The sequence below is a fragment of the Pelobates fuscus genome, chromosome 2 (genome assembly GCF_036172605.1).
Source record: "Pelobates fuscus isolate aPelFus1 chromosome 2, aPelFus1.pri, whole genome shotgun sequence".
Classification (NCBI taxonomy): Eukaryota; Metazoa; Chordata; class Amphibia; order Anura; family Pelobatidae; genus Pelobates; species Pelobates fuscus.
Window position 1 is genome coordinate 149027671 of NC_086318.1, and position 15903 is coordinate 149043573.

The window sequence follows — 15903 nt, forward strand, 5'->3', positions numbered from 1 at the left end:
ATACTTGCCTACTGAGCTTTCCTGTATAATGTTGATGATCTGTTAGCTCAGTATGTCTTTTAGTTTGTCAGAATTTGATTTTTTTTTTTTTTTGCCTTCACACTTGTAGCAATAGTTTAAAATTTTGCATTTTTAAAAGATGGCAAGTCCTACGAGTCTGATCAACCTCTCCATATCTTTAGCTTCTCACTCCTGATTTATTGATATTTGCTATCCAGGCAACACTGATAAGTAAACTGCAAGTGATAGCTAAACACTAGCAAAAACACAAAGTACACTGCTTTCCTACAACGCTTGCTTAATTTGCAAAGTTTGCTCTGTACTGTTACAGAACTCTATCTAAGATATGTAATATCATTGTATCATAGTCCTGTCCTCTATGTTGGTCTTTGGACTTCTACAGAGAATATAATTGTTGAACTGGCTGTGCAAAGTACAGGCTATTTCATTTCCATTCAAGTCACATATACTTCTGAACCTGCTTTGGCTATAAATTTCACAGCCGTCTCCTAGTATTCTTCCCAGGTCTGTAATTGCTTTGTGCATGTGAGGATGCTATTTATTATTTAACATCTTATTTTGTCCCCCAATGCTCATGAGAATTCTGAATGCTTGATTAAATGTGATACAATACAAATCTCACTAGCCAAACCAAAATAACTCTAATATTCCTTTCCTTTAGCTAGTTTACTTGTGGATGATCTTTGTGGTTCAAAACTCTTTATATGGGATGATATTTTTTACATCAAAGAAGGCTCATCCAAATCTCAGACCTCAAGTTGTTAATGAAATACAACACTTCTGATCATTGTCAACCAGTAATTCCGATTGACAAAGGTTTATAGGAGTTTATTTAATAACCATTATTAGACCAGATAACTAATGAAATATTTTATTCTTAATTTTTCAGTGCCAGATGCCGTTTTCTTCATTGGGTAATTGATAATGATTCATTATGAAAACATTATCCTGATACTCGGAAAGAACATGAGTTAGATATAGGAATAGTTCAAAATACTTCCTTGTTGGTATTATTGTCCAATTTCAGTTTAAATACAAAAATCATAACCTGCTGTTATCTAGTTATTTCTTGTATTGAGTAGTACTGGGCAGTAGTTTAAAAGTTTGCTTGTAAGCCTGAATGCTAGTGACTGTGCAGAATAAAGAATCTCAGTAACCTGGATTATTAGTCACAGTTAAATATAGACTGAAAAATGATACTGTGATCCTGTTAGACAGGAGAAGGCTGATTTGCAGTCTTAATCACTTCATTCCTTGGCAGATGCACTTAACTATTTTTTCTTCTTGTCCCTGCTGTTGAAGGGACTTGATAATCTTGTAAACCCAGTAAGAAACCCTTGTACTAGTAAGCAATATATATTTTGTCAGGGCTTGAAAAAATTGTTTGGAAGCTAGGAGCCAGCTAAAAAAGATAGGAGCCAGTTTTTTTTTTTTTTAAGGGACACTATAGTCTTCAGAACCACTACAGATTAATGTAGTTGTTCTGGTGCCTATAGACTGTCCCTGTAGCCTTTTCAATGTAAATGCTGCCTTTTCAGAGAAAAAGCAACATTTACATTGTTGCCTACTAAGACCTCTAGTGACAGTCACTCAGACAGCCTCTAGAGAGTCCTGTGTCAGTGCTCTGCATGGAGGCGCTAAATGTTACCCATAGAGAACATAAGCAGTTTCCTCCCAATGCTTTCCTGTAGGAAAGCGTTGGCTTAGCTGAGATCATTAAGATGTTAGCTATGGAGGCGGGAAAAGCCACGGCGAAACCAGTATGTCGTTGGGAAAAAAAGGAGTAAAAACACCAATCATGTGATCGGAGGGTGGCAGGTACCTAAACATACACACACTGTCTGACAGACTCGTGCACACACACACACTTTCTCTAACACTCGCAACTTTATATTTTTAATTCTAAAACACCCAGCCTCCCTACCTTTTGGGAGAGATGAGTGGGTTTTTCCTTGGGTCCAGTGGGGCTGCTATTCCTGTGTGCGAGAGAGCAGTGATCTTCCTGCAGCTCCTCTCTGCTCCCTCGCACAGTCTGCAGTAATGCCGGGGCCGGAATGACGTCATATTCCGGCTCCCGGCATCATTACACAGCGTGAGGGAGCAGAGAGGAGCTGCAGGAAGACTGCTGTCTCGCGCGCTGCCCCAACCTCCAACCTCTATGCTCTCCAGGGCGGTCGGCTACATGCTACCTGAGCCGGTCGTCTTCATACAGCCCAGGGCGGCTGACTACAAAGCTCCCTGAGCCGGTCATCTTCATACAGCCCAGGGGGGCTGGCTACAAAGCTCCCTGAGCTGACCGACTCCATACAGCCTGACGGCTCCATTGTTTGCCCAGCCGGCCACTTTAGGTAAAAGGCTGACAAATCCCAGGCACCAGGGAAAAATTTCTAGTCACCATGACGACCTGGTGCCTGGGATTTGTCGAACCCTGCTTTATGTGACCTGATTACACATCAAAATTATGTTATCCAGAATTTGGAATAGCCTATATGATATTGACGATTAGCTGAACTGGGGGAGGGGGGGGTCTGGGTGCCATTTTCCCGCTATAAAATATGTAATTGTTTTTGCAGGAATGGCAGTGTTTACATTGCAGCATTTAAATGCCTCATGGGTTTAAATACTGAAAACCACTAACTAGAGGCATTTCAACAGAAATAGCAGAGTAAAACTTATTGATTGATGGTATAGCCAGTAACTTTTACCAATTCTTGAAATTATTGTATCCTTGGAAAACACAAGACAGAATTCAGTCTTGTCAGTAAAGCAGTAGTGAATATTTCTACTGAAAATTGGTTTATTAAAAGATCACACCAAACTACTAGAGCACTTAAAAGACCACTCTAGGCACCCAGACCACTTCAGCTTAATGAAGTGGTCTGGGTGCCAGGTCCAGCTAGGGTTAACCCATTTTTTTTTTATAAACATAGCAGTTTCAGAGAAACTGCTGTGTTTATAAGTGGGTTAAGCCTTCCCCCAAAGCCTCAATGAGACAGCCGCTAGAGGCGCTTGCGTGATTCTCACTGTGAAAATCACAGTGAGAGCACGCAAGCGTCCATAGGAAAGCATTGATAATGCTTTCCTATGCGACCGGCTGAATGCGCGCGCAGCCAGCCGACGGAACGGAGGAGGATCGGAGGCAGAGATCTCCCCGCCCAGCGCTGGAAAAAGGTACGTTTTACCCCTTTTCCCCTTTCCAGAGCCGGGTGGGGGCACCCTCAGGGCACTATAATGCCAGGAAAACGAGTATGTTTTCCTGGCACTAATGTGGTCCTTTAAGAATTCTTTGAGGCTTCTCAGATAGAAGAACTGGATTCGATGCTTCATAATATTAAAGGCTCACTATAGTCACCAGAACAACTACAGCTTATTGTACTTGTTCTAGTGGGTATAATCATCCCATTCTGACTTTTTTGCAGTAAACACTGTCTGTCTTTTGAGAGAAAATGCAATGTTTATATTACAGCCTCCACTGGCTACCCCTTAGATGGTACCTAGAGGTGCTTCCTTGGGCAGTGCTGCACAATGTGCAGCATTGCCAATCAGTGTCTCCACCCTCTGCCTGGAGACACTGAACTTTCCTCATAGAAATGCATTGATCCATTTAATCTCTATGTGGAGATGCTGACTGGCCAGGGCTGTGTTTGGTTTGTGCTGGCTCTACCAATCCAATACTTTCCTATAGGCAGGCAGATCAGGGGCAGAGCCAGCAGCAAACTGAGTAAAATATAAGATTTGACTATATTTAAGTAGGGCCAGGGATTTTAACACTATGGGGTCAGGAATACATGTTTGTTCCTGATCCTATAGTGTTCCTTTAAGTATTGCTGACACCTCCCATTGCTTCTGTATGAGGCATTGAATTGACTGGGATATTCTCTCTCTAGTGATGATTTCTCAGGGGTGGAGCAGAGATTGGAGTTAAGTAACCGCTTTATTTTACAGAAGGGGGCAGTAATCTAAGTACACTATGTTCTCCAGCATTACAAATGTATAAGTGTTCCCTTACAGGACCAGTTTAGACACCATAACAACTTTATCAAAATTAAGTTATGGTGTCTGGAGGTCCCTTGTTCTTGCTCACCTTTAGGGGATAACCCGTTTACAAGCGATTTAACCCCAAAGTCTGTTCCAGTTCCGGATTTCTGCCCCCTTGTCCTTCCGTTTGTTGAAAAGAGAGAGGCACCACTTTTTGCCTGACATCGGTCAGCAGACGCTTTCAGCCAATCACTGGTTTCCCATTTATAAAACAGGTTGAGAATATACCTATTTTTCTCAAGTTGTTTTTGAGACTGGACAGTCACTAATTGGCTGAGAGCATTAGCTGACAATAAGCAGCGCCCCTATCTCTAGCTTTTCAGCAAACTGAAGGACAGGGGGCAGAGAGATCCAGCGCTGAAACACAGACTTTGGAGTTAAACTGCCTATGACCTGTTTACCTCCTATAGGTGAGCAAGAGACCTACCGGCTTTATAACACCTCTATTTTGATGTTGTTATGGAACCCAGAGTATTGCTTTAAGCAGTAATTTTCTCATTTTTTTGCTAACTTTTATAGTTATAAGATTAACTGTGTGTTAGTGCTATAGTTCACGCAGTACTTGGATTACCTTTTGTCCAGTATTGCATATTTGCAGTCAGTCTTACAACACACCATTCTGACTGACATCCTTGGCCATTAATGTGAAATAGCAGGTGGGCTATGTGCCCTTTCCAGCCTACTATAATTAAAAACCTAGGTGCTGTGAACTCAATCGAGATTAGTTGTACTTGTGGCCAATATGTAAATATATATATATATATATATATATATATATATATATATATATATATATATATATATATATATATATAATGTTTGTTTCGTCTCTGTTTATCCATCAATCCTTCATCCATAGTGTGTTGGCTTTATGTGTGTGGGGTTTTTTTTGGTGAAAGTGATGAGTCTGAGTCATACCACAGATTTAGATTTTTTTTTTTTTTTTTTTTTTTTTAGTTTATAGTCTTTGCCTTAGTAAGTTATCTTTCCCCATACTTATGAAACACCTATTTTGCAACACTCTTGTATCATCTTGTTAGCTAGTGCACTATTATGAAAGACCTTGTTAAATGCACAAACACTTTATGTTCAGTAAGAAATATTATTTTGATTCTGTAACATAATCAAATGTTAGATTGATAATTACGCATCCCCTGCCCATTAAATTACTTGTACATTGTATGTGTGAGAAAATAGCCTAACTCCAATGGGGAAGCCAGGAGTAAAGTCTCAGCCTACCTAAATGAAAATAGAAAGTACTGTTATTCTTTAATAATCAGTAGAAAATAGCTGTGGGTTTCATTAAAGAAATGGAAGGGAAGGGAATCTTTTTGAGCATATAAACAAAGCAGGAAAGACCGAGTCCTCGAATTTATACTATTGATTATGGAAAAAATATTTTCTTTTTTATTCATGCAGGTTGGGTCTATCTTACAACAAACAATATAATTGGGGAGCGCACCAACCTTATGTGAGCTAAGGGTGCGAGGACTACAATTCTGCACCTCCCGTATCATATCCAAATTGGAACAAAAGCTGTCCAACACTTCTCCTGGTGAAACTATTCTGTATTGGCCAAATCATTGTTTCAGCTGCGTGTCTTTATCCAAGCATTCTTCTTTTCTGCTTGATAAAGACAAACGCTCAAAGAGTTTCTGCTTTGGATTGCCAAAATAGGGATATTATTTTCACAATCGGGAGTGCTGTACAATTTTTGAGTCTTTCTTCCTGGCATCCCTTGTATTATAAATTTGGTATATGAAGGGGGGGGGGGAACACTTCCCTACTCTGAAGCTTGAGAATCTACCTTTGCCCCCCTCAGTTTATATTTTTACATGTCAGTTATATCCGGGCTTGACAAAATTGCTTGGATGCTAGGAGCCAGTTAAAAAGGTTAGGAGCTAGTCATTTTACTATGATCTGTGTTTTTTTTTTGTTGTTTTTTTTTTAACCCCTGAGGGTTAATTATTTTTTATTTTATTTTTTTTTTAACCCTCAGGGGTTACATTTATTTTATTAATTAATTTAAATATTTTAAAATGATAAATTTAGCTAGCTGGGGAGGGTGGAAGTTAGTGGGGAATTGGGGGATTTAGTGTTAGGCTAACTTGGGGTTCACGTTATAAAAAGTTTTAAAATAAGTTTTAAAAAGTAAAAAAATTAAGTTAGAAAAAGTTTTAATAACGTTTAAGTGAAAAATAAAAAAAAACCCTTTACCCAGTCCAAATAAAAATTAACCCCTTCCCTGCCAGTCGATCACTGCCTACAGTGATCAAAATACATATCACAGTATTATACTGCGATCTAATTTTTTTTAACCCCTGACGATTAACTTTTATTTATTTTTTAACCCTCAGGGGTTCAATTTATTTAATTAACTAATTTAAATATTGTATAATTAAATATTTTGCTAGCTGGGGTGGGTGGGAGTTATGAGAAAATGGGGAATTTACTGTTAGTGCTGCTTACTGCTAGTTGGGGGTTAACGGTAAAAAAAAAAGCTTAGAAAAATGTTAAATCTGTTAAAAAAAAAAAAAAAGTTTTAAGAAAGTTTAGGAAACTTTTAAAAAAATTAATAAGCAAAACAAAAGTTTAAAAAATAGTTTTAAAAAGTAAAGAAAGTTTTAAAAAGTAAAAAAAAATACATTTAAAAATGCTCATTACCACTACACCTGGAACAAACTAGAGAAAAAATTATCCTACGCCAAGGTTTAAAATATGCCTTTTGAATTACCCCAGGGTGTATTCTTCAATAAATAGTATGTGTTTGTGGGGAAGTTTTAATAACCAACCATAAAAGCGTAAAACTTCAAAGTTAGAAAAAAACTGAATGGCTGCGTCTCAAATGTGCTCCTTCAACATCCACATATACCTGGCAAAGGTACATACTGGGGTATTGCTGTACTCACAAAATATAAAGAAAAGATCTCCTTAGGTTGTCTAACTAAGAGACAGCCATATGGAGAGGTACCCAGTCCAATTCCGTAAGTATAATAAGAAAAAAATAATAAATAATTTTATTAGATAGAAATTGTATATAAAAGTACAAATCTAAGTAGATAGAGAAATGCCTACCATCAGAACATAGACAAGGTGGCTAAAAATTAGCTTACTATGACTATATATATAGACCTTCTAACTAGAAGGAAAAAATACTGAATAGTACTGGGGGTACTCCTGGAAAACCCACAGGGGTATATAACTCAGGACTCTATCTAACATAGAAAAAAGCACACAAAATTAAAACATAATAACTAATGGAAAACGATCTCAATTAAAGGAGCCAGAGAGAACAGTGGGGAGACCAGGCACAATACAAAGGGTGGCTAAAGTAATAGCCTACCATAGAAAGTACTCACTTTCCAGACTCAAAAGGGAATGAGTACACTGGTGCTGGGGCTAAATCCGCAATGAGAGGGGAGGGAGTATGAAAGGAGAGAGGTAATGTCAAAGTAATAAATGACTAATATAATGCAATCATGAAACATATATACCTCTCCCCCCACTTGCCAAATCCCACACAACCATCTCTGTGCTTAAGCCCTATGCTCCTCAGATGACACCTTCGAGGGTGTCCTAATCTTAGCACAAAGCTACAGGAATAGTGGAGAGACCAAGCGAAAAAATAGGCAGAGGCTAGACCGCCTACTAGAAAAGCTGCTACCTTTCAAAACAAGAAAGGAGATAAACTCACTAATGCTATGGTGTAGGGTATATGGAAAGACAGTGAGAGAGTAGTCGGAGAAATAAGGGAGAGAGGTTAGGTGAGGACGATAGGTATAAAACGACCAAAACTAATAAACCTCTCCCACCACCTCTCCCACCCTTTGCAAACTCCGTTACCCCTGATGACGGCGTGTGGAACACGCTGAAACGCGCGTCGGGTTTTAGCCTTCACTTCACTCACGTTTGAGCACCCTGCACAAATGATATGATTTGACACTATTTCTAACTATTGGACCTTCTCTATTATTAGCTTGAGCCAAGATTAGAACACCCTCGAAGGTGTTTCATAGGAGCATAGGGTTTAGCACAGCGTGAGACTGTTTGTTGGGAGTTTGCAAAGGGTGGGAGAGGTTTATTAGTTTTGGTCGTTTTATACCTATCGTCCTCACCTAACCTCTCTCCCTTATTTCTCCGACTACTCTCTCACTGTCTTTCCATATACCCTACACCATAGCATTAGTGAGTTTATCTCCTTTCTTGTTTTGAAAGGTAGCAGCTTTTCTAGTAGGCGGTCTAGCCTCTGCCTATTTTTTCGCTTGGTCTCTCCACTATTCCTGTAGCTTTGTGCTAAGATTAGGACACCCTCGAAGGTGTCATCTGAGGAGCATAGGGCTTAAGCACAGAGATGGTTGTGTGGGATTTGGCAAGTGGGGGGAGAGGTATATATGTTTCATGATTGCATTAAATTAGTCATTTATTACTTTGACATTACCTCTCTCCTTTCATACTCCCTCCCCTCTCATTGCGGATTTAGCCCCAGCACCAGTGTACTCATTCCCTTTTGAGTCTGGAAAGTGAGTACTTTCTATGGTAGGCTATTACTTTAGCCACCCTTTGTATTGTGCCTGGTCTCCCCACTGTTCTCTCTGGCTCCTTTAATTGAGATCGTTTTCCATTAGTTATTATGTTTTAATTTTGTGTGCTTTTTTCTATGTTAGATAGAGTCCTGAGTTATATACCCCTGTGGGTTTTCCAGGAGTACCCCCAGTACTATTCAGTATTTTTTCCTTCTAGTTAGAAGGTCTATATATATAGTCATAGTAAGCTAATTTTTAGCCACCTTGTCTATGTTCTGATGGTAGGCATTTCTCTATCTACTTAGATTTGTACTTTTATATACAATTTCTATCTAATAAAATTATTTATTATTTTTTTCTTATTATACTTACGGAATTGGACTGGGTACCTCTCCATATGGCTGTCTCTTAGTTAGACAACCTAAGGAGATCTTTTCTTTATATTTTGTGTCATTTTCCCGAGGGTTATCCCCTCTTTACCCAGTCTAGGTGACCACTTTTCACCTTTTGAGTCGGCGACAGAGTTGAGGTTTTCCTTCCTGTCTTCTGGTCTCTTAAGGTTTCATTTATATTATTATTGCTGTACTCAGACCACATAGCTGAGCAACATATGAAGTATTATACAGTGGTAGCACACATAAGGTTTGCAAAATATACTGTGCAAACTCACTTTTTGTGTCAGAAAGGCAGAAAAAACGCTTATTACCACTACACCTGGTACAAGCTAGCGGAAAAATGATCCCATGCTAAGGTTCAAAATATGCCTTTTGAAAAACCCTGGGATGTCTTCTTTAAGAAATGGTATGGCTTTATGGGGTATTTGGATTATATAGCCTGGTAAAATACTCTAAAATGGGACATGGGCACAGCGTAAAAATTAAAAGTTTGAAAACAAATGGAATGGCTGTGTCCCAAATGTGCCCCTCCGATGTTCACATATATCTGGCAAAGGTACATACGGGGGTATTTTTGTACTCAGCAGACATAGCTGAGCAACATATGAAGTATTATACAGTGGTAGTACACATAAGGTTTGCAAAATATGCTGTGCAAACTCACTTTGTGTGTCAAAAAGGCAGAAAAACGCTTATTACCACTACACTTGGTACAAGCTACCAGAAAAATGATCCCACGCTAAGGTTCAAAATATGCCTTTTGAAATACCCTGGGGTGTCTACTTTAAGAAATGGTAGGCCTTTGTGGGGTAGTTTGAATTTAAAACCTGCGAAGATGCTTGGAAATTGCACATAGGCCCAGCGTCAAAATTCAAAGTTCGGTAAAAACTGATATGGCTTGGTCTCCTATATGGCACTGTAGTGCCAAAGACCTTCATTGGGGATGTATTTTTACTCAGAAGACTTAGCTGAGCATAATTTGGGGGTTTTGAACTTAGTGGCACATACGAAATATACAAAATGCCCAGCAAAAATGCAATCCGTATGTAAAAAAAAAAAAAAAAAAAAAATGCCCAAAATTATTTTTTACCACATACTTTGGCATATATTGGTGAAAAAATGGGGGCATGTTAAGGCACAATATGCACCATATGAGATACCCTGGAGTGTGTACTTTTACAAATGGTAGGCCTTTGTGGGTTTTTTTGAACAGTCAAACTGTTATAATACCCCAAATGGAAGCATAGGCTCATTAAATCTGTCTCTCAAAATTCTACTGTGAATACTGAAAAGGACAGGTCTCCTGTATGGCACTGTAGCTTCACGAAATAGTGCCAAAGACATACAATGGGGGTGTCCTTTTACTCAGAAGACTTAGCTGAGCATAATTTGGGGGGTTTGAATTTAGTGGCACATATGAAATATACAAAATGCCCAGCAAAAATGCAATCCATATGTAAAAAATGCACAAAATATTTTTTACCACATACTTTGTCATATATTGGTGAAACAATGGGGGCATGTTAAGGCACAATATGCACCTTATGAGATACCCTGGAGTGTCTACTTTTACAAATGGTAGGCCTTTGTGGTTTGTTTGTTTTTGGAACAGTCAAACTACTATAATACCCCAAATGGAAGCATAGGCTCATTAAATCTGTCTCTCAAAATTCGACTGTGAATACTGAAAAGGACAGGTCTCCTGTATGGCACTGTAACTTCACGAAATAGTGCCAAAGACATACAATGGGGGTGTCATTTTACTCAGCAGATGTAACAGAACACAAAATAAAACTTTGTACAGGAATAGCACACACCAACTTTACAAAATATACAAGAGAAGTTCTTTGTTAGCCTGTGGTGTCTATTATATATATAAATATATACTTTTGTGTGGCAATTTTGTTTTCTTTTATGGCTATTAAGCTTACAAGACAAACATACCAAATTCTAAAATCGCTCCACATTTAAAGTTTATTTTACTCCTTGTGCTTTGTGACCTGTAACTACCAAGAGAAACTTAAAATCCAGGGCACATTATATATTCTGTAAATCAGAACAACTAAATGAATTTATTTTCAATTACTTTCCTTAACATGCATTAATTGTGCACACATTATTATTGCAAAAACTGTAAAAAAAAAAAAAAAAAAAAAAAAAACTCAACATTTTTCATTTCTTTTGCATGTTTCTGTAATTTTTTATAATAAATAAGCATTTATGTAGATATGTTACATCAAATTAAAAACCTTTCTGTCCTTTAAAAAACGGTATATAATATGCGTCGGTGCAATAAATTAGTCAAATGTAAATTGCAGTTGAACGCAAATAGCAAAAAATGAAAAACAATGCCGTTGTCATTAAGTGAAAGACAAGCTTCTGAAGCTCTGTCCTTAAGGGGTTAAAGATATTTTAACCGTTCTTAAAGTTTAGGAAATACAACATTTAAGTCTAAAAACCTGTAATATTTGAAAATGTCCATAACAATACCTTTTCAATGTAATTCCTAACTGCTTCATTATCTATATCTGTGAGGTCACTGGACACTCTGTGTACCAAAATAATGTTTTTGATCAATTAGAAGGTTTTAAATAGAGGATATTTTCACTTTCATTAGTGATCGAACACCTGTATCCCATTTTTGTATTTTTATAGGTGTGGCAATACAATATTCATGTCATGAGAACCTTCCCTTATGTGAGGTTATTGCCTGACATAATATTTAATTTTATATGGTTGTAATCTGCTTTGGAAACATCTTGAATAGGAGAATACCTTGATCTATATCCATCCAGAATCTTGAGACTGTTTTATAAAGTTAACCAAAAGTTAGCATTTGAGCTAAAAAATATTTCTATATCATACTTAACAATAGATAAATAATCAGTGACATGTGATGTGTCCATGTATAAAAAGAAAAGCATGTATATACAAATATTAGTGCACCCTGTTGGTAATTATGCAGAACTCAAGAAACTAATAAACATGTTTCTTTTTGACCAGATGAGAAGTTATTCTTTCAAATGGTAAGAGTGCCAAACTTACAAGAAATGGAGGGCCATGTGTTTTTGTGCTCACATGTTTAATTTGATATTTGGCTCCTTCTCTCTCCCCCCCCCCCCCCCCCCCCCCCACCCTTTGTTTAATAAAGTTGTTGGGAGAAGTATACTATATAAAGAGTTTTCATGATGTAAATATTTCTATTTGTAGCTTATCTTCATCATTTCAATAATGGAATCTCAGAACTCGCTCAAACTCTACTCCCGGAAGCGGAGAAAAGATCCTGCAGACCCCAATGGTACAGCAGATGAAGACCCTGTTCCTACAAAAATGCCACGTGAAACACATGTTAGTAATGCTGTTTAAAGATTGCCTTTTTTTTTTTTTTTTTTTATTAGAACATTTGTGCTTGTTTCTTTATCGTCACACTTAAGTTACACAAACACACTATATGAACAAACTTATTGGGACACCTGATCATTTCACCAACATGGACTTTTATGACATCACATTCTAAATACATAGAGATTAATATGTAGTTGGTCCACCCTTTGCAGCTATAACCGCATCAACTATTCTACGAAGGCTTTCCACAAGATTTGGAGTGTTTTTTGTGGGAATTCTTGCTAATCCTTCTAGTTGAGCATTTGTGAGGTCAGGCACTTATATTTTACAATAAGGCCTGGCTTGCCATTTCCTGTCCAGTTCATCCCAAAGGTATTCGAGCCCGTCAAGCTCTTCTTCTACACCAAACTAATGTGACCATGTCTTTATGGACATGCTTTATGCATTGGAGCTCAGTCATGCTGGGATAGAAAATGGCCTTCCACAAACTGTTCCCACAAAGTTGGAAGCAAAACATTGTCCAAAATCTATTGGTATGCTGGAGCATTAAGATTTTACTTCACTGGAAGTGTGAGGGACCTAGGGAGGCCAACCCCTGAAAGACAGCCATGTCATTATGCCTCTTCCACCAAACTTTACAGTTGGCACAATGCAGTCAGGCAGGTAACATTCTCCTGGCATCCGCAAAACCCAGATTTGCCCATCAGACTGTTTAACACAGAATGGTGACTCGTCACTCCACAGAACACTTTGAAACTGCTCCCGATAGCAGCGTGCTTTAACCCCTTAAGGACCAAACTTCTGGAATAAAAGGGAATCATGACATGTCACACATGTCATGTGTCCTTAAGGGGTTAAACCAGTGTTCCCCAACCCAATACTCATGGCCCTACAACAATCTTGTATTTATATATTTCCCTGTTTTATTCCAATGGAGATACTGACAAAATCTGGACTGTTGGTGGACCCTAAGGACTGGGTTGGGGAACACTGCTTTAAACCACTCGATCTAATGCTTGGCATTTAAATTGGTGATATGAGCACAGTTGTTGTGCTGATCTTGTGAATTCTTTTGAAAGTTTGGAACTATTCAGCTATGCAATCAACAGAGTGTTACATTTTTCTCACAATGCCCCTCAGCACTTGGTGACCCCTTTCTGTGATTTTATGTGGTCTTCCACTTTGTGGTTGAGTTGCTGCTGTTCCTAAACACTTCCACTGTCCAATAATGCCACTTGACCATGGAATATCCACCAAGGATGAAATTTCACAAACTGACTTATTGCAAAGGTGGCATTCTATGACCGTACCACACTTGAATTCAACAAGTTCAGAATTACCCATATTTTATTTTCACAAATGCTTGTAAATGCAGACTACATGACTAGGTGATTTTATACACCTCTGACAATGGGTCTGAATTCAATAATTAAGAGGTGTGTCCCAATATTTTTGTCCATTTAGTGTATACATAGATATATCTGGGTAAAAACATGCCATCATTTGGCCACATGGTGGCAGCATTTTACATTGTATGCCATCTCCAAGATTACGAATTGCAATGAATACATTATATATTGTACAGCGCTATGGAATTTGACACATTATTGATAATATACACTGATCAGCCACAAATTTAAAACCAATGACGGGTGCAGATAATTACATTGATTATATCATTACAATGGCACCTGTCAAGGGATGGGATATATTAGGCAGCATGTGAACTGTAAGTTCTTGAATTTCATGTGCTCGAAGCAGGAAAAATTGGCATGAGAAAAGATATGAGTGACTTTGACAAGGGCCAGATAGTGATGGCTAGACAACTAGGTCAGATAATCTCCCGGGATGCAGTGATTAGTACCTTCCAAAAGTGGTGCAAGGAAGGACAACCAGTGAATCTGTGGCAAGCACAAGAGGGCCCAAGACTCATTGATGCAAACGGGGTTTAAAGTCTAGCCCGTATGGTCTGATCACAAAGAAAAAGCAGGACTTAAGGGATCTACTGCATGTCTTGATGCCAGATACCACTGGACACATTCAGAGATCTTGTGTATTCCATGCCTTGACGCATCAGAGCTGTTTTGGAAGCACAAATGGGACCTTCATGATATTAGGCAGGTGGCTTTAGTGTTGTGGCTGATCAGTGTATAATTTCTGAGTATATATAATCTTTATTTTGAGGGGTTATGGATTTCATTTGTCACTGTTATGCATTGTTTGGTAAAGTGGACACCCCTTCTGTTTAGTGGGTTACAGGACTACATTTTTTTATGTATCCAGTGGTGCAATTTTCATTGACAAGCAATATTAGTATAATAGCACATGCTACAGAATTTGGTAACATTCAAATTTGCATGATCACTTTCCATTTAGAGCCCAAATATGAAATAGAATTCACTGTTTAGTAGATGAACTCCAATAAAAGCAAGCATGCATGCATTTAATAATGCGTTTTTTTTTTTTTTGTTGTTGTTTTTTTTAATTGGGGGCATATATAAACAGCTTGCAAAAGCTACAAATCTCTTGTCTACAGCCTTTGCAAGTTGTCTCATTCTAACCCCGCCTAGACTTCCTGTGACTGTAAAAATCACAGACTTCTCAATGGAGCTCAATGAAAAGTCTTTTCGGCAGCTGCTCTGGGAAATTGTCATTCTTTTGAGTTGATCTCCACTGAGATAACCAAACCAGGAAGTTACAGAACCCCTTGACTTATTGTCAGCTAAGCAGGTGTAACATTTTTTATAGAATTCTGCACTTGTTGTAAAATGGAAAAAAAGAAATGGCGCACTCCTCAGACCTAAAGCATTTCTGCATGGGTGTCTTGAGGATTGTCCCTTTAGGTGCTGCTGTTGTGTGAAATAGAAAACAAACAGGTTTAGTACACAGCTGTCCCTTCTGCAAAACCAGTGAAGCAATATATCCAGTAATGTGATATGGTGCATTCAATTCGCTATCCAGGTTGAGGGTCATGCAAAAGCCTTAGTTGGCCTCACCTACCAGTGACATTTCTTTTGGTCAGCAATACTCTGAAATGCTAAATAGAGGTAAAGGTTGGTAAATGATTCTGTGCTTTAACTGTAAATATTTATGTCCTAGATGAGCTTATGGCAGAATCTTTTGCTCTCAGTTTAACTTTCATCATCGAGTGGATGCTGAATATCTTTGAGGGTTTTCATATTTCTAACTAATTTTAGTTTGGTTATTTGTTGCTTGTTGAGTGTTATAACTTTGCATGGTCTGTTCACAAATTATGTGGAGTCACTTGCAACTTATGTGATCTCTAGTCAGCTGTTAATGTCATATCACATTACGTTAATGTGTGCTTTAATAAAGAGGTCAAATCAAGGATATCTTGCTAGATTAATTTTGCTGGCGAATTTCAGAACGGCTGTCTGTGCATGAAATAGAACTCAGCCACCACAATCGTGGATTATGGCCTGTTTCTTTTAGGAAGGCCTAACGCTATTCGTTATGAAATTTGGATTTCAGAATACAAATGTGATTTTTCAACTTGAAGTACGTCAAACTAACTTGGCCCTTTGAGAATAGTGATGGGTCCTGAGGCAGAAATACAATTG

The 15903-nt window shown here is 38.2% G+C and overlaps 1 protein-coding gene across 3 annotated transcripts in view; it reads left to right on the forward strand.

The window, feature by feature from the left end:
- PCYT1A (phosphate cytidylyltransferase 1A, choline) overlaps positions 1-15903 on the forward strand; it is a 30664-nt gene that overhangs the window by 562 nt on the left and 14199 nt on the right. For 2 of the 3 annotated variants that reach the window (XM_063442846.1, XM_063442847.1), the window contains exon 2: positions 12188-12325. In XM_063442846.1, coding sequence (XP_063298916.1) covers positions 12209-12325 — 117 coding nt within the window. In that variant the 5' untranslated portion in view covers positions 12188-12208. Of the gene's footprint in view, positions 1-449; positions 526-12187; positions 12326-15903 lie in introns of those variants that run through there. The other variant, XM_063442848.1, reaches the window with a different exon arrangement.